The 20,264-nt window shown below is 39.6% G+C and overlaps 2 protein-coding genes and 2 long non-coding RNA genes across 5 annotated transcripts; 2 read left to right on the top strand and 2 right to left on the bottom strand.

Moving 5' to 3' along the window:
* Nucleotides 1–6,148: 6,148 nt before the first annotated feature.
* LOC121803212 lies at nucleotides 6,149–8,476 on the top strand. Its single transcript, XM_042202909.1, has 4 exons — nucleotides 6,149–6,269; nucleotides 6,652–6,734; nucleotides 6,810–7,162; nucleotides 7,653–8,476. The coding sequence occupies exons 2-4, from the start codon at nucleotides 6,680–6,682 to the stop codon at nucleotides 8,133–8,135; spliced, it is 891 nt and encodes a 296-aa protein (XP_042058843.1). The 5' UTR covers nucleotides 6,149–6,269; nucleotides 6,652–6,679; the 3' UTR covers nucleotides 8,136–8,476.
* A 92-nt stretch (nucleotides 8,477–8,568) lies between these two features.
* Nucleotides 8,569–9,740, bottom strand: LOC121803428. Its single transcript, XR_006051005.1, has 3 exons — nucleotides 9,612–9,740; nucleotides 9,266–9,530; nucleotides 8,569–9,175 (listed from the first exon to the last, which is right to left on the bottom strand). It is a non-coding gene; the product is annotated as an uncharacterized LOC121803428 (long non-coding RNA).
* Nucleotides 9,741–16,162: 6,422 nt separating this feature from the next.
* Nucleotides 16,163–17,322, top strand: LOC121803118. Its single transcript, XR_006050915.1, has 2 exons — nucleotides 16,163–16,601; nucleotides 16,685–17,322. It is a non-coding gene; the product is annotated as an uncharacterized LOC121803118 (long non-coding RNA).
* Nucleotides 17,314–19,715, bottom strand: LOC121803117. 2 transcript variants are annotated; one of them, XM_042202822.1, is made up of 5 exons: nucleotides 19,427–19,715; nucleotides 19,238–19,305; nucleotides 18,328–18,654; nucleotides 18,023–18,248; nucleotides 17,314–17,945 (listed from the first exon to the last, which is right to left on the bottom strand). In XM_042202822.1, the coding sequence occupies exons 2-5, from the start codon at nucleotides 19,262–19,264 to the stop codon at nucleotides 17,857–17,859; spliced, it is 669 nt and encodes a 222-aa protein (XP_042058756.1). In that variant the 5' UTR covers nucleotides 19,265–19,305; nucleotides 19,427–19,715; the 3' UTR covers nucleotides 17,314–17,856. The 2 variants fall into 2 exon arrangements, with proteins under 2 accessions (XP_042058756.1, XP_042058754.1); XM_042202820.1 differs by having other exon boundaries at nucleotides 19,238–19,715.
* Between the last annotated feature and the right edge of the window lie 549 nt (nucleotides 19,716–20,264).

The raw sequence follows: 20,264 nt of genomic DNA, 5'->3' as shown, positions 1-20,264 counted from the left end.
ACCGTGACTCTTATTTGCGGATGGACTAAAATGGAAAAACGAGACTCATATTCACGGATGAATGGAGTGTTAGTTTTATAATATAAATGTGAGTGAGATAAAATTAATAGAACATGATATTCATTATCAACAATAGTAAAAATAAATAAAATATTTATTGATGGATGGAAAAAATGACAAAATAAAAAATTTATTTTTAACTGATAGAGTAATTAGCATGAAATATAAAAGTTGTGCGTGGTACTACTTCCGTACGCATTAATATGTGATCCTGAATTACACACCATTAATTTTGTAATTTTAAATATACTAAAAAATTAGATTACAAAAATAATTTGAAGACACGTGTCGTCCATGTGTGGAGTGTGTTAGATTGTCAGTTTTCCTCCAGCTTGATTGAAATTTCGCACAATCAGCGTAAATGCAAAATCGACAGTAATTACACAAACATACAAAATGTTTCAGGTTTCAAATTAGTACAAAAAGTTTTAAGTTAGCATATATCATACAAAAAGTTTGATTAGTGTTTCAAATTAGTACGTTCCGTCAAATAACACTAACACCGTTAACTTTTTCTTATTTTTCATGCTTCACTCCACTCTATTGCCAAGCAAATCATCCATATTGTCGAATGCGGAGTATTCAACGTCCTTGTGTTCTAATCAAAGAGATGGATAGTCGAGTTAGCTACTTATGTATAACACATTTATAACATACGACAATATCAAAAGATAACGAATATAACAATTGAACGAGAAAAGGAAATCCCTCAATAAACAAGTAAACTAAAGAATAATGATTTGCAATATCCAGGAGAGTTACCACATGAGGAAGAAAAGGAATCGATGATTGTTTTTCCGGCAGCTCACTATCATCATCGGGTTCAAATTTCATGCTTTTAATCCGTTGCTGCACTCTCAGCCTCCTCAACTTCAGTGAAGGAAACAAATAATTAATCATCTTCAAACAAGCATTAAAAATGGGAGAAATGTAGCAAGTTGTGAGAAGAAAAATTTTATTGCACCGGCGTTGGAACGATGTCTTGGATCTCCTGCAGCTACATAACAAAATCTTGAACAGTCTCTTGCCCTTCTATAATGCAAAAATTGTTGCACACAAATAATCAATGTCATTTACAAGACAGAACAATCGATTAATCATGAAACACTAATTCAAACAGAAGCTTTCATGCTGTAAAGAAACACTTATTTTTGGAGTGAAGCATGAAAAATAAGAAAAAGTTAACGGTGTTAATGTTATTTGACGGAATGTACTAATTTGAAACACAATCAAACTTTTTATATGATATATACTAACTTAAAACTTTTTGTACTAAAACAGTCGATTGTATCTTTATTGGCCATGCACTTAATAGTAGTGCCTATCGTTTCCTAGTCCATAGGTCACTTGTGCCTGGCGTGGCTGAAGGAACAACAATTGAGTCAAGAAATGCTATATTCTTTGAGCATGTGTACCCTTGCAAGAAGTAGGAGGATCGTCTTAGTGAAAGAATGACGGATGAATCCACTAGTTCTAATCCTCAAAAAAGGACGAGTTCAAGTCCTGAGGATGTAAAACCAAGACGTGGTAAAAGAGTTAAAATTGCTAAGACATTTGGTCCCAACTTCATAACTTTTATGTTGGATGACGAACCAAAGTCATTGGCTGAAGCGTTGTCTGGCCCAGATGCGCCATTTTGGCAAGAAGCGATCAATAGTGAAATTGAATCAATTATGAGAAATAACACATGGGTGCTAGTAGACTTGCCAGAAGGCTTTAAGACCTTAGGGTGCAAGTGGATCCTGAGAAGGAAATATAAAACTCATGGTACTATTGAAAAGTACAAAGCTTGCCTAGTTGTAAAAGGCTTTAAGCAGCAAGAAGGATATGATTTCTTCGACACATATTCACCTGTTACGAGAATCACTTCCATTCGGGTGCTTCTTGCAATTGCTGTTTTACACAATCTTAAAATTCACCAAATGGATGTGAAAACTGCCTTTTTGAATGGTGAATTGGAGGAAGAAATTTATATGGAGCAACCTGAAGGGTATGTAGTACCTGGCCAACAAAGGAAGGTATGCAAGCTAGTAATGTCCCTATATGGATTAAAACAAGCGTCTTTTCAGTGGCACTTGAAGTTTGACAATGTGATGTTGTCCAATGGGTTCACTATCAATGAGTGTGATAAGTGTGTTTACATTAAGAACACAGATAATGGTTTTGTTATTGTGTGTCTTTATGTTGATGATATAATGATAATGGGCAGTAATAGTGCCATTATTAACGAGACAAAAACCATGTTGAAAAGAAATTTTGATATGAAAGATATGGGTTTAGCTGATGTGATTCTCGGAATCAAGATTAAAAGAAATCATGAGGGAATTGCTTTGACACAATCTCATTACATTGAGAAAGTGCTTAAGAAGTTTCACTCATTTGATTGTGAGCCAGCTAAGACTCCATTGGAACCCAACGTGCATTTGAGTACGCACACGGGTGAGCCTGTAGCTCAAGAAGAATATGCAAAGATCATAGTGAGTTTAATGTTTATCACAAACTGCACCCGACCAGATCTTGCGTGTACGGTGAATAAGCTGAGCTGATTAATGAGCAACCCAAGCAAGGAACATTGGAAAGCTCTGCGTAGGGTTTTGAGATACTTGAAGTATTGTAACGACCCGCTAAGATGATATTATTAGAAATAACAATGTTGGCGTGATTATATATAAATAAGTGACGTTTTGAGTAATTAATTTCGAACTACGATAGAGTGTTGTTTACGATAGAGTGTCGTTGTTGTTGTTTCTGACGTTAGCCAAGTATAATATATATATATATATAAAAGAATCAGATCCCAAAATTAAAATTTTAATGCTCGGTACATCTAACAAAAGTCTAACAAAGATTTAATTTATACATCGTGCGTTTGAAGAAGGCGGGTACATCAACAAGAGCAGTCCCGAACTAGAATCGGTTTTTCCTACACCAAATCAAACAAATAAGCAAATAAATATTCCAAATAATTAAATTAATGCAAGTTAAATAATAAAACAAATATAAATAAATTGAGGCAGATCCTAGAGGATTGATTTTTCCGACTGCAGCATTAAATGTGCTTTTAATGATAGCAGGCGAATCATATCTCATAACAAAAGAGAATATTTAGGAGAAGAATGTCAGGCCACTTGCATTCCTTGCAAATAAATACCACCGTCACTTTCATCTGCCCCACCCTCCTACCAAAAATACTCATCTCCAAAAGGCAGCAAGAATCCTTCCACCATAGCAGGGAAAATGACGTCCACATCATAGAGGAAAGTCCAACAACAACGAGTCTTTTTCTTCTTCACATCATAGAGGAGGTGAGTACCAACAACCCACCCTTACTTTTCTCCACACATATTGCAACATGACATATAGGCAAAACATGTCTCTACCAAAATACAAACTTAGTATCCAGTTTTGCAAAACACCAATTTAGCATTCGATATGTATTTCATGTAGGCAACATTTAGCCCTCAAAGAACATAGTTGTAATAGCTTCCAAAAAAAAATATTAAAAAAATGACAGATTCTCAAAGGATAATAAGGGCATCCACAATGGGACGCCCGATGGCACGCCATCGTCCGCGGGTGCCATCGTCCGCCCCATTGTGGGTGCACGCCATCATCCGCGCCCTAAACCCACGCCCGATGCATCGTCCGCGGTTGAAGCGCGGACGATGGCCCATCGTCCGTGCCATTGTGGGCTGGGCGGACGATGGGCGTGGACGATAGGCCATCGTCCGCGCCATCGGGCGCCCCATTGCGGGATCGGCGGACGATGGTCGCGGACTATGCCACGCGTTTTTTATTTTTTTCTATTTAAACCTCGTTTTTCATTCACTTGTTCATACGAACATCTCGCCTCTCTCCTTTCGCTCCTCTCTCACATTTCTACCTATCTCACATACCAAAATGAACCACGACGATGACACCACTAGTTCTAGCTCCTCGGAATCGGGTAGTTCGCACTCGGAGACCTCAGCAGCCTTAGATGCAGCCTTTGAAGAGGCCATGGCGGAATGCTTACTCGAACTGCAGCGCGAGGAGGCGGCGGCGGAGCAGATCCGCAGGCCTATTCGACGTCGGACGTCTGTCCGCCGCGGCCACGCGGCAGCTCACCAACGTCTGGTTGAAGACTATTTTGCCGATCAACCACGGTGGGGACCGACTATTTTCTGCCGGCGGTTTAGAATGCCGCGTTACCTATTTCTCAGCATTGTCCGGACGTTGTCATTACGTGATGAATACTTCACGTATCGGGAAGACGGCATCGGCAGACCCGGCCTTACACCATTGCAAAAGTGCACGGCTGCACTCCGTCAGTTGGCCTACGGCACCATGGCGGACATTTTTGATGAGTACCTCCACGTCGGGGAGACAACAGGTCGGGAGTGCTTGAAGAGATTTTGTAGGGGAGTAGTGGAGGCCTACATCAACACATATTTGCTCAAGCCGACTGCCGCTGATTGTCTGGGCCTGACGAAGATGCACGAGACGACGCATGACTTTCCTGGGATGCTAGGGAGCATCGACTGTATGCATTGGGAGTGGAAGAATTGTCCGACGGCGTGGAGAGGCCAATTCACTAGTGGATATAAGGGCACCCACCCGACTTTGATCCTCGAAGCAGTCGCTGACCATCGACTCTGGATCTGGCATGCGTACTTCGGCGTAGCCGGGTCAAACAACGACATCAACGTCCTCAACTCCTCCACCCTCTTCACCGAGCAATGCAACGGCAATGACCCGACCATCGAGTTCACTGCCAACAGGCGCCGATACGACATGGGGTACTACTTGGCCGATGGCATATACCCACGGGGACCTGTTTTTCTGAAGACGATCAGCTGCCCAATGGGTGAGAAGAGGGTTTTATTTGAGCAAAAGCAGGAGTCGGCGCGGAAGGATGTCGAGCGGGCATTTGGTGTGCTCCGATCACAGTGGGCCGTTGTGAGAGGGTCGACTCGTCTTTGGTTCAAGGAAATCATCGCCGATGTCATGTATACGTGCATTATCATGCACAACATGATAGTCGAGCATGAAGGTGGGAGCATCACCGAGTGGAATGATGATGACGGTGCATCTAGCTCGTCCAGTACGGCGACCGAGCCCCCCGCTAGAGGATTGCCGTCGGGCTTCGACGAGGTTCTAGCTAGACAAGCCTCAATGCGCAACCAACAAGACCATGCGCAACTCATGAACGACATGATTGAAGAAGTGTGGGCCCGTAACCGCCGTCGTTGAGTTTGCGTATTTTTTTTAATTCTTATTGTAATGTATTAATTTTTATATATGAAATGAAGTTTTTTCCCAATTTTTTTGTTATTTAAATATTCAAATAAAATAAAATGCATAGGGTGCGCCTTAGGGCGCCCCATTGTGGATGCCCTAAGAACTTAGCTTGAAATAATATATGAGTATGCCGGAGAGACTTCCGGCAGCAAGTTCGGCACTCCGTTGCCGGCAATCGACAACCCACGCTCCGAAAATCGTCACTGCTTTCATTCCTTTAAAATCTGAAAAGTTGAACTAACAAAGTTTTGATATCAAAAATGTAATCTTTGGGGTTTAAACAAAAGAAAAGAGAGGAAATAGATGAACAAATATTCGGCGGCTGGGGGAGATCCTTGGCGACGGTGGCAGAGCTGATGACGTTGTGGAGAGAGGGGGAGCCGAGAAAGAGAAGGAGAGAAGGGAAGAGAGAAAAGAAGAGAAAGGGGGAAGAGAGACAGAGAAGATGATGGAGGGGAGGGAGCTGAAACTCTAAATTAGGGAAGGGGTTCCCTATTTTGTGCAATTGGGGAAAAAGGTGAATAGTAATTTAGGGAGAGGGAGAGAGAGACGAAGGGTTCGTTTGGTTTCCATGATGTCCCAACATAGGTTTGGATGTTGTAACCTCCAACAGCATGTTTAGGGATGGAGTTAATAATCACACCCAAGTGTTTGGTTGAACAGACTCATATCCTACGATTTTAATCACTCTGTTTGGTATGAGATATCCAAACTGTTGATACACGCATGGAATCACGGTTTTATCCTCGTTTATTTTTCAAAATACCTAGTTTATCCTCGTTCTCCCTAATTTGGGGCTGATAAAAAATGTGCCGTCAAAACCTAGATCCCGCCCACGCAATTTCATATCTTCTCTAACATTATGGCAATGACGACGGTCGACTGAGTGTTGCAGCTCCTCCGAAGGTCTCTCGACTCGGTTATCTGAGGTAGTATGTATTCCGTTTGTGAGGGTATCAAGCAATCGACACGTACAAGCATACCAAATGTGGAGATTATGTCTGATGTTGTTGTCCAATGGTTGCATATGTATTCCTGTTTCATGTCTATTGATACCACTGGTCATCAATTCAGTTGTCTATTTGTATGCTTGTATGTATTCCTTTTTATACTTTGATGTGGGTGAACACGGCGAAAGCTTATTCATGGTTTCAATATGGTCAATCTGTTTATTTCAATCTAGTCGTCTTTGCCTTGGGTCCAACCATATCTGTAGTACTTTGTTGTAGCTTGGTTGAGTCAATCTGCATCCATAGAATTTGACCGCTTAATTTGTTGGTTAATTGATTTCTTTGTTGCCTGTAATACCAGGATCTTAGCATCACTATCGTTTGCTCTAATGGCATCTCAACACCGCAGTGGTAATGACACCGACGGCAGTCCATTACCAGAGGGTAATGCCTTCATCTAAGCGCCCTTACTGTGCTTAGTAGCTACGGCCGTGAGAGATAACTGCTTTTTCGTTGCAGGTAGCTTGGATATGGTTCCCAACATAGGGGTAATAGCAGCTGGCGCTAGACGTTGTTGGACAGAACGCGAGGAGGCGATTCTTATGTCAGCTATGAAAGAGTTGGCTGCAACCGGATGGAAGTCGGACAATGGCTTCCGTTCAGGTTATCTAACCCATGCTCTGGAGGCAATGAAACGTGAATTTCCAAAAACTGATATTGTTGTTCACCCTCACATCAAGTCGAAAATCACCACTTGGAAAAAGAATTACTATTCTCTAATGCAAATACTTGACCGTAGTGGAGTTTGTTTCAATACGGATGGTGAGTACAAGATAGATATCGATGATGAACAATGGGCACGAGTTGTGCAGGTAAAACTGTTCAAAATTTGCAAGTTTAGATAGTAGTATGGGTTTATGTGTTGATATGTTTTGCCCTTGTTTCGGGTGCACCAATAGCATAGTTCATGTGCTTTGTGGAAAATTGCATAGAATTTGTTATTATTGGCAAATTGCTCTGTGGATAGTATGCTATTGGCAGAGGAATATTGGTGGTTATGAATGGAATGTGTTAGTTATTATGTTGTTTGAACGATGATTAAACAAGTTTGGTGCCTCTGGCTCAATGTTAAATTTGCAACTTTAATTGGTTTAGTTTAGATTGAATTTCCAGTTATAAAAACATAGAAGTTTAAGAATGTAATCGTGCTAGTCAGAGATATAACGCACATACAAGCATATTATGTTACACATTTAAACAGAATGCTCATGCACCAGACTATCCCAATCATTCTTACCATAAGCATGATCCAGTTGGTTGTACACTTTGTAATTTGTGTTTTTGGTTTAATGTGTGTGGCAGAAAGACAGCAACGCCAAGTATATGAGGAATAAGTCGTGGCCTATGTTGAGTGACTGGAAGGAGATTTTCGGCAAGGACCGTACGGAGGGGCTTAAGGGCATGGACACCATGGAGGCGGTTCAAAAGATATATGGTTCTAAGATTGATGTTGGTGAAAGTTCAGCTAAGTCTTCACCAATTACTTTAGATGAACTCTTCCCCGATGAAGTTTTTCCTAGCAGTATGATGCCAGAGATGGTAGATGATAGCACTTCGGCACTGGCACCGGCACCGGCACCGGTGAGAGTACCTACGAGGGTGCAAAACAAAGTGCCGAAGAAGAGGAAGGCCGAGGACAAGATGGACAGTGTCCTTGCTTTGATGAATCGCATCCATGAAGACACCAATGATCGGCTGAAGGACATCTCTAACCGAATTGGTTATGAGTTTGATCTAAGCACGAAGAGAACCGAGGTCTTCAACCAGCTGAAGGGCCCGGGCTGACCATCAAACAACAATTTTATGCCGCAATAAAGTTAGTCAAGGAGCCTGAGCTTATGGATCTGTTTAGGGGATTGGATGAATGGGCGCGCCCGGCGTTTGTGCTCGACCTCCTAGAGACCGATGGAATGATTTGAAATTGGTTAAGTCTGTGGCTTTTGTAGGTATTTTGTTATCTATCGTGGTTTAAACATTATGCCATGTAACTAATTAGGGCGGCTGCATCAGTATGTAGTATGCTAACTACTTTTTTTGGTGTTTCACGTTGGGATGCATAGCCATAGTTTGTATTTTGTTTTATGACTATTATCGCTCCATAATTTGAGAATCTGATGCATTTACAATCTGCTGTGTTGATGTGAAGTTCGTAAATCTTATCAAATACAGTTAGTGTCGTGGTTGGCCTCAAACGGGTGAGAATTTGCAAACTTCATCATAGTGCAACAAACGTAGTATTGATAACATCACATTGGATACAAGCATCTACATTACATAAGTGGTTGCATTACTAGTTAAGGGAAAATGCGCACACCACATTTGACACAAACATACCAAACCATAAGAACTAAGAACATAGCCGCATCTCAATGAGAACACACACGCTGCTCAAGGCCGATCAAACCATACATAGAACTGGATGTCTTGAGCATCGACGAGCTTAAAATGGCAACGAACACCCGGGAACAAAGCATTGGCATCTTTGAAGCGACGCCATCCATGCTTGATCCAGATCTTGCCCGAGCTATGTTTGAGAAAGAGCCTCCAAGTTTGCCCGTCGACCAGAAAATGCACGACATCATGCTGAGGCGCGGCACGGACGAGGAGTTGCCAAAAGTCAGTCGGTATTTCTATTGTTTGCTTGATATTCGACTTGGTCAGCTTCAACGTCCATGTGGGATACTCATCGTCAGCAAGCGCACCCCGATCGTCGTCGTAGTCACTGTCGTCCGCCAACTCCGATTCCCCGTCGGATGGGGCATAATCGTCCGACGAATCAATGTCGGGGTTGTAGATCTCTTCGTCCTCTTCCTCTTCGGTCAACGCTAATATACAAATATGCGTCAGTGGACTAAATACACGCGACTTTTTTAAACTGAACTTCAATAACAGATTCATTTTCATTAGAGACTCACGCTCGAGATTGCCGAGTGGTGGGCACCCGGTCCCCGATTTGTATCTTTTGACGTGGAAAATCCTCACATCGACGAGGGTGAAACTAAGCTTCTCACCATGGGAAATATTATTCCCACGCCAGAATTCTGCCCATCCAACGCAAAAGTGGCAGCCACTTGCTATTTTCAGTAAACGGACTGGTCATCGTGATCCAATTGGCATTACGAGTCGATAGTCAAACGGTAGGTCATCCCCATGTTCCGCAACCCATTGCGGAGGGAGTCGCTACAAACAAGATACACTTGGTAAGGCAACTCAAGCTAGCCAACACGATAATGTGAAATGTGGGATTAAAAAGAAGCATACCAGCTCGGCTTTGTTGCGGGACATGGAAAACACTTTGATGAAGGAAGGAAGCCTATGGTAGGCGCCAAATGGGTCCTCGTCCGCCATAGCTATCTGAATTGAAGTTGCACTTGGCTTTGCATCGGCTAACACATTTATTGGCCTTCTTCCCCTATCAACACCGACCCCATTTATAACTATGACAAGATTTGTCCATTGCAAAGGCTGCAAAAAAGTGGAAGGGGTTGGTTTGTAATTGATGAATGCATCGAACAGAGGCGTGTATCCATACGTGAACAGGGTGGTGGAAGAAGTTGTGTCTTTATGATATTGTTGTGCATTTACTACTACGTGCACTTTCGACCATGGCAAATAATTCAATCTACAAGAAACACGTTATGAGACATGTGTTATGATATAGATTTTGCGTGTATCCATACGTGAACAGGGTGGTGGAAGAAGTTGTGTCTTTATGATATTGTTGTGCATTTACTACTACGTGCACTTTCGACCATGGCAAATAATTCAATCTACAAGAAACACGTTATGAGACATGTGTTATGATATAGATTTTAAGAAATAAGATATGCAGCATAGGGGGGTACGTGCCAGTGGGAAAAAAGGATAGGAACTGTAACATATTCTTCATACATTGGTTAATGGGATTAGGACTTGGGCAAAAATAAAAGGATTTCTACTATATTAGTCAATACATGTGAGGGTTGTTTATTTTGAAATGCAAAACATAATGAATATGAGCATTTAATATTTGGTTACAGTTGTGTCGGGGCAATCGGCTAATATGATATGATTTTTACAACTCGGTGGTTACATAAAATAGTGGGATTAGATTAAATAAACAAATAGGAGGATTTCTAATATTTTAGGAGGATTATGAATAGTCGGAGGATTTTGACTACTTGGAGACTACTTGGATTTTTGTAGATGTAAACATATTGCTCAACCATTTTTTAGAATGGATAGTACATAATAAAATTTCGTAAATCTACTATAAACAATACAATACTCAATATTTATCTACATGTGTCACGACCGCCCATACTAGGGGTACTATGGACGCGGCGATCGTGACCAACATGCATGGAGAACATTTTAAATGAAAACTTAATTAATTCAAAAGAATGAAAAACATTTTGGTTTAAAGAAAGAAGTCTAAGGTTATAATTTACTATTAATTAGAAACGACTTATGATAAATATGTTTATTTTAAAAGAAGCAACGGAGAAAAATAAATATTAAAACCCAATTAACTTCTAAAGAAACATTTAGATTAAAACACGTAAACACCATTTTAAAGTAACATTGTAAATACCCGGTTAAAAACCTAACACAACCAAACATGCTCAAACACAGTACGAAAAAGATTAAAGTCTTGGGACATAGTTCAAAATATAGCAGCGGAAATAAGGTTTAAAGAGAGTCAAGGATAACGCCTATGTATGAAGACACAGCGCATCCTAAGTTCTTAGGCCAACTCAACATCCTCCGCGACGAAAGTGTGGCCACACTATCCGCCCACGAGACCGGCCGACTAGCAAGGACGGCTCACGGTCCCACCAGTGTACACAGCCTGATACTCAGACCCGAATTCGTTTCACATCACAACCATATAGCCTAATAGAGCAAGCTCAGACGAACTAGGCATCATACAACAATCTCATAAACAAAACATTTTGGCATGACATAACAAGTTAAACCACCCTTATACCACCACATCATATTTTCGGAAAATAAAAGATTTTGTGAAAGAAAACCCACCTCGTTCGCTTAACAATTCACAATCCAACTTATGGCAACTCTCGTTCCTCGAGTTCACGAAAACACAATCACCCTTGTCAACGACAACACAAGTTAGCCTTCCACAAAATCATATTACTATGCATGTCCTATAGTTTCTCTCTCATCGTTATTCTCAATTTACCCAACCCAATATTCGTCCAAAAGTGGAAAAATACACCTACTATATTTCAACGTATCACACGCGATCACATCGTTACACACGTTCCTTGGACTTACATGCATCACATAATACTTTTAGAGTGAACTACATAAAAAGTCCCTGACGTTTCCATTTGTTTCACTCCAAACCCCTGACTAAAAAAAATATCGCCACAAGTCTCTGGCCTTTAACATAATCACATATCAGATATTTATAGCCATTTTTCGGACTAAAAGGCCCTTATGCCTTGAAGGGCATTTCAGCCATCTTGCCTCCTGTTGCAGGCCTACTCTGCAGGGAGGCTGCACTTTTGCAGAAAATAGGGTTGTACCTTTGTCAACTCAAATTGATGTTCCACATGCTGTCGTCTACTGTGCATGTATATTTTGAGTGTATGAAATAAATTGATGTTCCACATACTGCCATCTACTATGCAAAATGAAAATCTAGAATTTAACGAAAAAAGGCAAAAATTAAGAAAGCGCGGACCGTTCATTACCTTTAGGGTTCAGATAAGTAGGGGAAATAACAAAATCAAAATAGAATAAGTCACCTTCCAAAAACTGAATTTCAATTGATGAGAGATATTAAAAATCGGAGGTATGATTCACCTTCTCGTACGTGAAATCTCCGAAAACTCCAGCGAGCTTTATGTGAAGAGAATGGCAACAGGAAAGTCAAGTGTAAGGCTATGGATAATCAATCAAAACAACATCAACGCCATTTCCAAATTTTCCAACCTTCCAAAAAAAGTTGCAGGGATATCGATTCGGATTCGTACGGGTCGGATCCTAAATTTTGGGTTGGATCTATTCAATAGAGTATACTTCAATTTGGATTTTAATTTCTTTTTGGAGATATTTGTGCCTAATTTCACAAAAAAATTTAAAAATATGTTTTTTTTCCAAAAATTTTAAACTTGGTACATAATATTACAAAATTTAAATAGTTGTTCAATTTTTTCCACCATTAACAAAATATAATTACATTAAAATGAGATGGATAACCATATTTAGCTTCCTGAGTATCACTATAATTTTTTCAGTTGTAACCATATTCATACAATATGATGTAGTACCAAATGAAATGTAGTTGGATTGTCGATAATACCAAAAATTCAACAATTATTTAAGTTCATAATATTATTATATGCCAATAATGTTTGGGGGGGGGGATTTTATTTTAAGTTTCATGATATTAGGTGTCATACCCTTTCTTTTTATTGGTTTGAATTTTAAGAAATTATTTAATTCTGTAAAATAAAATAAGTATGAAAAAATTTGTAAACATGGATCCTACTTTTAGAAGTATCATTGATTTTATAATAAAATGATTTAAATGAGTGAAATAAGTTATTGAAATGTGATGTTTATTTGTCAAAAGTGGTAAAAAGTAAAATGAAGTATTTATTTTCAATATATTAGTAATTGACAAGAGAAAAATTTAATTGAAATAATAATAAGTAGAGAAAAATAATAAATTTAGTATTTACTTTTAAATACATGGAAATATAGCATTTTTTTTAGATAGACAAAAAGAAAGTACTGTGACGTTATTTTAGAACGGCAGACAGTTATGTTAATATAGTTTGAAATTTTTTAAAATTGATCTTATATTGTTGCAAAAAAAATTAGAATTTTTTCAACGGTCAGATACTACAGTTTCACCCTTCAGGCCTTCACCCTTATCAGATGCAATTTAAGGATAATTCAAAACAAACACTAGTACAAAATCATGCTTTTATGCCTAATTTTCAAAGTCACAAGACAAACCAAAATTGATTTAGCTTTCATGAATTTTCCATTAATTTGCCCTAAATTTTTAAAAGATGGAACATATTCTGCAAAGAAAGTTATTTTGATAAATCACGTCTGAAGTCCTCAATACGTGGCGTGATTGTGTGGTATGTCGTCTGAACCACCGCTGACGCACCATCATAACTGACGGCTGACGTGCGGCCGTCAAATCACGCCTGTGGTTGCAGTCATCATGCAGTGGTATGACCATAATGCCCTTTTAGGGCTGAAGGGTCTTTTTGTCAGAAAAAACCTCATATGTGATTATGTTAAAGGCCAGAGACTTGTGGCGAAATTTTTTTTAGTCGGGGGTCTAGAGTGAAACAAATGGAAACGTCAGGGTCTTTTTATGTAGTTCACTCATACTTTTAAACTTGGAAATAAGTGTCATTTAATCAAGGCAGAAAACTGGCAGAACTGCGCGACAGTGTTGTAAAAATCACTAAAATTTCACCCGACCTCATATGAAGCTAAATTTTGGTCACAACACGGAAGACACATTCAAGTTCATCCAAACAAATTTTCACACTGAAATAACGTCGTTTAGTCAGTCAAATCAATAATTAAACTCTCTGGTCGGGACATAAAAATTCTAGCAGCATTGTGCAGTTCATTTGAAAAATTCACCATAAATTCATCCGATGTCCAATGAGGCTGAAATTTTTACACGACTCAGAAGACACTTCAAGTGTTCATTTAGTTCAAGAATCACATCAAACAGAGGTCATTTGGTTGTTCAAACAGAATACGAAACTTTCTGGGCGAGAACACAAGTTTCTGGCAGAATTGCGCAGTCAACTTCAAACATTTATTAAAATTCCATTTTTCGATACAAAGGGCTGAAATTCACACGAGACATAGAAAACACCTTGAAATTTAATCAGTAAAATGTTCACATCAAAATTCGATCGTTTGTTAGGTCAATTGCACATCAGAAACTGCTGTTCGAACGTAACAGATTTCAGGCTCACAGATTCGAATTTAGGGTTTCTTCCTCAATCATCCAAATACAATTTTTCATGCTTATAACACAAAATCATGCTCAAAAAGGTTCTCTCATAACCATGTTTGCACATAAACTCATACCATTCACCAAGGATTCAAATCAAATTTCACATAACTCAAACAAAAACGCATATTCATCAAAGTTCTCAAGCAAACACACATCCCACCGATTGATTTGCGATCTATGATTCCTACACCCTCTAAATGCATGTAGGATTCAAGAATAAAGTATAAATGAAGGAGATGAGAAGAAAAACTTAGTTATACCTTCTTGAATCAAGAAAAACGAATGGTAGAAACAAGCGTTGGCACGATTCGTCGGGAACTCTTGAAAATCCACTCCAATTGATGCAAGAAACAATGGTGGGAGAAGTTTTTGGAGAGGATGGAGAGTGAGGGAGAGGGAGAGGCGTGAGGTCGAGGGAGGAGAGGAGGGGGCCGATTTCTTGAGGGAGAATGGGGGCTAGGGTTTAGTTTAGGTGTTTAAATAAGGTTAGTGTTAGGTTTAGAAATTAATTAATTAATTAATTGTGGGGAAAAATAAAATTGAATAAATCCCACAATTAAAAGAATAAAATAGTGGAGGAAAGAATTTTCGAAAATTTCATGTAGGATTAACAAGGAATTTATTTGGTATCTACTTGGAGAGAATATATTCATAACTTAGGAAGCAAAACAATGAATATTCCATGAACACGGGAACAAATAGATTAAATCTCTAAGTAGGAAAATAAGAGAGAGGGGGCCGAAAATTTCCATAGAAAATGCACAAGGAGATTATTTAAATCCTCAATTAAATAGAATAGGATTTAAATTTGGTAATTTCTTTATAGGAAAAGACTCTCATAAAATAGGCAACAATTAAATAAATTTCCACAAGGAAATTAACCAAAAAGGGGCGTGCAACACAAGGAAATATTCACATCCCCAATTAATTTAACTTAGGTATTAATTTGGTATTAAACAAAAGGAATTCCACAAAATAAGAAACAATATATTCTCCTCTACAATTAGGGAGGGGCCGAAAATTAGCTTAATTAGCCACAAGGAAAATAATTCAACTCTCCATTTATTTAGGATGAGAAATAAAAAGTGGCAAGATTTAATTGCACTTAAAATAGCTCAAGGGAACCAACGAGGTTCCAATTAAATCAAAGAACTAATTCATCCTCCTAATTAAAATATGAGATATCCGAAACTCATAAAAATTTATAGGCAAGAGTTTGAATTTTCACGAAGCACAATTTTGGAATAGTTCGTTTTGGACTTAATTTGGATAAATATCCAAAAACAATTTATCAAATCCAAGAAAAGAATATAATTTCCAATAATTGGAGGGGCCGACAATAGCCACTTTATTTGGCTAGAACAAGATGCATGATTTTATTTAAATTGATTCCCCAAATTAAAAAAAATTAGCACTTCATTCTAATTCATCCATGACAATTTATTCCACATAATCAAACTCAGACCCGTAGCAACAATTTAATTCCATAAATGAAATTTCCAATCAACATATTAAAATAAAAGTCGCAACTAAAAATTTGGGATGTTACAACATGTTTATTATCATTTCTTAATAAACGTCTATTCCAAAAATCTATCAACTGAATATAAGCATGGCTAAAGTTATCTCCACGTCGGCAACTCCAACAATATTGTATACATGATCTCGACTGGTCTTCTCTTCCCCAATTAATGGACTTCGTGGATGCCTAGTAGGCTAGCAAACGAGCTCGGCGGAGGAAGTTAATTGATGTTGGAGGTGACCTTTATCTAACTTGATGTAATAGGTATGGGAAGACCATTTATGGAGTTGTAGAAGCGGTCGTTTCCTCAACTATTACATAAGGTGTCGTGTTGAGTAAAAAATCCAAACCAACTTCCCAGCCCCCCTACTCATCAACTTGGAACCATGAACCCGCAAATCCCGCCGCAAGCAACCTTTTTCTACCGGGGAAAATGGACCGCAACCATGGATACGTTGCTACTCTCTACCGTGATCAAACTGCGAGCTGGGAGCTCATCGAATGATGACTCCGTGACTGATGCGGCGCTCAATGAGGCTTGTAAGGTAATTAATCTTCGCTTTCCACTGAATTAACTTGTTCGGATGTTGTCAGTCGCTTGGAACTACTCCGGGTTCGATACCAGACTTTCAAAGAAGTTGTTAGCACATCGGGAGTGCGTTGGGACCTTGACGAGAAGCTGATCGTTGCAGACGGCGCAACATGGAAGTTTATATTCCGGGTATGATGTTGAGTGTGAAACGTGTTGTCGGTATCAATGCAGCAGCTTAGTCACAGCTATGTGTTGTTATCCTTTTTTTGCAGACAAACCCCCTCGCAGGAGCATACTATTACGAGGCTGAATATAGCCGCTTAACAACCATGTTTGGGATTCAGGGTGTGAAGAAGGAAAAGTCGCGCGAAGTGATTACCATATCCGACGCCACGGAGCTGATCGTGATAACTGATTCACCCGTACCAAATGCACCTACTCGTGGGAAGCATGTTTCTTCTCCGACTGATCAGGACGAAGTGAATTCGCCCTTCATCGAGCCGCTTACACTGGTGCGCCGAAAGCTTTTTGACGAGCCTTCGACCAATACTGATGAAGTGTTGCCAAGCATGGCTGGTGGATGAGTTGGAAGCCTGAATCAAACTCGGACGTTGCCGGTGAAGTAGTTGTACTCATCGCGTAAAGGCTCATCGTGCGCGTCGTGGAGTCCGACAGCTACATCGCGCAAATCAACCCCGTAACCATCTGCGTTCTTCCCTGACCAGTCTCGATATCTTTTGTTACCTTAGGAATATGTTGTTTCATACTTTAAGTTGCCGACATGGTTGTTGGCAGTAAGTTTAACTTGTGTTTCATGCTTTGTCGAATGTAGAATGCACAAGCGCGACTAGTCTTTTGGCTTATGTATGATGTTTATATAAATAGCAGATGAAATGCACTGTTATTTTAATATTAGGCTTAGCTAAAAAAATCATTCAAAGTTTGATCATTACATGATAAGTTGTCACACAAATAAGCAGTAAGTACACACCATTGTGTTAATAAGCATGCAATGACATAGTTCAATGCAGTATTACAAGTTTCGGCCGAATGATGTCAACCAACTCAGTCACACGTTTGTCCTCTGAGCCCACATTGCAGCAGCAAGGTCGTCCCTCTTCTTCGTCCACATTGGTGTTGGCGCGACGGTAGAGATAGTGGGCACCACAGGTTCATCGTGATCACCCTCATACCCATCTTCATGTTCAACTCCAACCAATTCCTCGTACGGATCCACCTCCATGTGAGTGCGTATAAAATTGTGAAGCAAGAAACAAGCAATTATCAAGCCCGTTTGGACCTCGTTAGGATAGAAGCTTGGGCTGCGAAGTATTCCATAGCGCATCTTGAGCACTGCAAACGAACACTCAATCACATTCCGTGCTTTAGAGTGCTTCAAGTTAAATAATTCCTCGGCTGTTTGCGGTGCTTGGGTTCCATCACCTCACTCCTTCAAATGGTACCGAATGCCTTTGTACGGGGTGATGAATCTGTCGCTGTTGGCATACGCATTGTCGCAGAGGTAATAGCAATCTGAAAATGGGAAAGCATGTGAAAAGGTTAGATTCAAGCCTGCCTTCATGACTAAGACAGATGTCAGAATGTTTTACCTTTGGATACTTTAAGCCCGAGAGGCCGGCTGATTGCATCGCATAATACTCTCGAATCACCTGCGGAACCTTCCCATCTTGGCAACACGTAAACGAACCGAAGTTGTCGATCACACACTGCAAGTGTATTTGTTGATACTTGCCCCTTTCTATTACGATAGCATGGTGTGTCAGCAATGGGCACTCGTACGTGTATGTAAGTCCCATCTAACGCTCCTAGACAACCCTACAAAATTTTTTGGTTGAGGAGTCAGCTCAATGCTTGTGAAAAATCAAGAGTATGGCAGACTACATATTTCACATACCTTAAACCACTTCCATCTTGAGTCTGTGCAGTCATCACCAACCGGTTCATGTTTCACTAATAACAACTCATGCAAAGTGAGCACCCCACGAAGCACCATATGTGTGTATTTAGACACTATTTCAGAGGAACACATGAAATCGTGGCCCACAACCCGTGTCTTTTTATGGTGTGCCAGAATGGACAAACCTCTTCTACCCCGTTTCCTTTTATGTGCTTTGGATCTGGCCAGAGTTATAATCATGCTTACAAGGAGCATGTTTTGCCTATGGTTTCTTAGTATTTCCTCAAGCAAAAGCAGTAGCTCGATTGGTTCCTTAGCATCCACCTATATGAACAGTTCTCAACAATCTTGCTCAAATTACTTCAGGCACAATAGCAGCAAAACAAATGCCAAACAATCACAGCAGAATTATCACTTTACAAGGTCATCACAAAGACATAACACAGATACATAAACCAACTGCATAAGGTGAATGGTCAGTGCATATAAACTGTCAGCATAACAAAATAGATAAATAACTCAACTTAGCACCCCATAAGGACTTCAATTGCATCAGTAGCAGCACCAAATCAATTCAATATATGCATCAAAATTCATGTCCTCACACAGTCGGCCAATTAGGAACACAGTGTGAAGGCCATGGGTGTTTAGGAGCAAATAACTATAGAGTAGCTTAGTTACACACCCACAAATTTCTATACGCAAGGGCTCGATAATTAACTCTAACATAGGTTAACATACTCACTTCAATCTCGCCATTCACAACAGGTAAAATCAATTCAATCTATTCAACAAACAAAATACAATATACACAAACGCAGTGAGAAAATTCGAATTGGATTAAACACCAAATGTGTTTATTCATCACGGTATACCGTCGTCGGGTTCAGAGTTATGAGGAACTTACCTTCTGAAAAGCATTGTGGTCGGCCATGGCGTCGCGGCGATCGATTTACCCAGGTCGTTCGTTTGCGCCTTATACGAATATAAACAAACGCAGTGAGAAATTCGAATTGGATTATACCCATCTCAATTGATTAATTATAAACCACGCAAGCAACTAAGACACTCAAGATTTTCGTAATGCAGTGTTCACCAAACGCGTCGCCGATCTGCAATTGTTGGTTGAATGGGGCAGTAGTAGATGGGGAGGGAGTAAATGAAGGAGTATTCAAGTCAACAAGTTTTAAAATCGAAATCTTCAATTTGTAGATTGTGGACTATCGCATGGAGCACCGCCGATGGAGTTATCTATTTTTTGGATTTCCATAACACACACTGTGTCGGGTATTGGGATGTATGAACCGGGTCACACAGATTGCTAACATGGAAACCAAACATGGAAAGTAGGGTAGATAGAGAGGACTAACTATGGCTAACATGGAAACCAAACGAACCCGAAAAGTGTTGGGGAAGGGGATATATGGGCTGATTTAATCCTAGAATTGGGACCCTTCTATTTTGGACCACTAGTTTAATTAGAATTGGATCATATTTTTGGTGCTTGTGGGTTAGCCCCATGGAATTTACAGTAGCTAGAATTAATTAATTACTGGGCCAAGAATTATCAAGGAACAAGAAGAATTGTTGGATCGGATGGAATTAATTTCCTAGGGACCCCAATTTAGTTATGATCCAAGTTGTTATAACTTTGTAGAGTATTAGTAATGTATGGAACCCCAATTTTCGTCAGAACCGGATATAACAAAAGAAATCGTAATAAGTAATGTAAGTTTAGGAATTCCTTAAGGAGTAATAACAATAATATTAATAATAGGTTTTAAGCTTGAGATTTTCCTTTCTGATTTAATTAGATTAGTTTTAAAACTAAATTAGTACTTTCCTATTGTGATATTTTCAAAAGGGTACGCCCGCAAATAAAGTCGGAACGAAAGATCCAAGTTAAGGAAACTAAAGCTTTCCTATACTAAAAA

This window comes from Salvia splendens, chromosome 5 (genome assembly GCF_004379255.2).
Source record: "Salvia splendens isolate huo1 chromosome 5, SspV2, whole genome shotgun sequence".
In the NCBI taxonomy this organism is placed as follows: Eukaryota; Viridiplantae; Streptophyta; class Magnoliopsida; order Lamiales; family Lamiaceae; genus Salvia; species Salvia splendens.
This window is presented reverse-complemented; position numbering and strand designations above follow the sequence as displayed.

Excerpts from the sequence above, each read along its gene's own strand:
- LOC121803212 (XM_042202909.1), top strand. The coding sequence starts at position 6,680 with ATGGCATCTCAACACCGCAGTGGTAATGACACCGACGGCAGTCCATTA. Across the intron at positions 6,735-6,809 it reads CGGCAGTCCATTACCAGAGG|GTAGCTTGGATATGGTTCCC; the intron begins GTAATGCCTTCA and ends TTTTCGTTGCAG. Across the intron at positions 7,163-7,652 it reads AATGGGCACGAGTTGTGCAG|AAAGACAGCAACGCCAAGTA; the intron begins GTAAAACTGTTC and ends TGTGTGTGGCAG.
- LOC121803117 (XM_042202820.1), bottom strand. The coding sequence starts at position 19,264 with ATGGCCGACCACAATGCTTTTCAGAAG. Across the intron at positions 18,655-19,237 it reads ACCACAATGCTTTTCAGAAG|GTGGATGCTAAGGAACCAAT; the intron begins GTAAGTTCCTCA and ends CTGTTCATATAG. Across the intron at positions 17,946-18,022 it reads CGGGCTTAAAGTATCCAAAG|ATTGCTATTACCTCTGCGAC; the intron begins GTAAAACATTCT and ends TCCCATTTTCAG.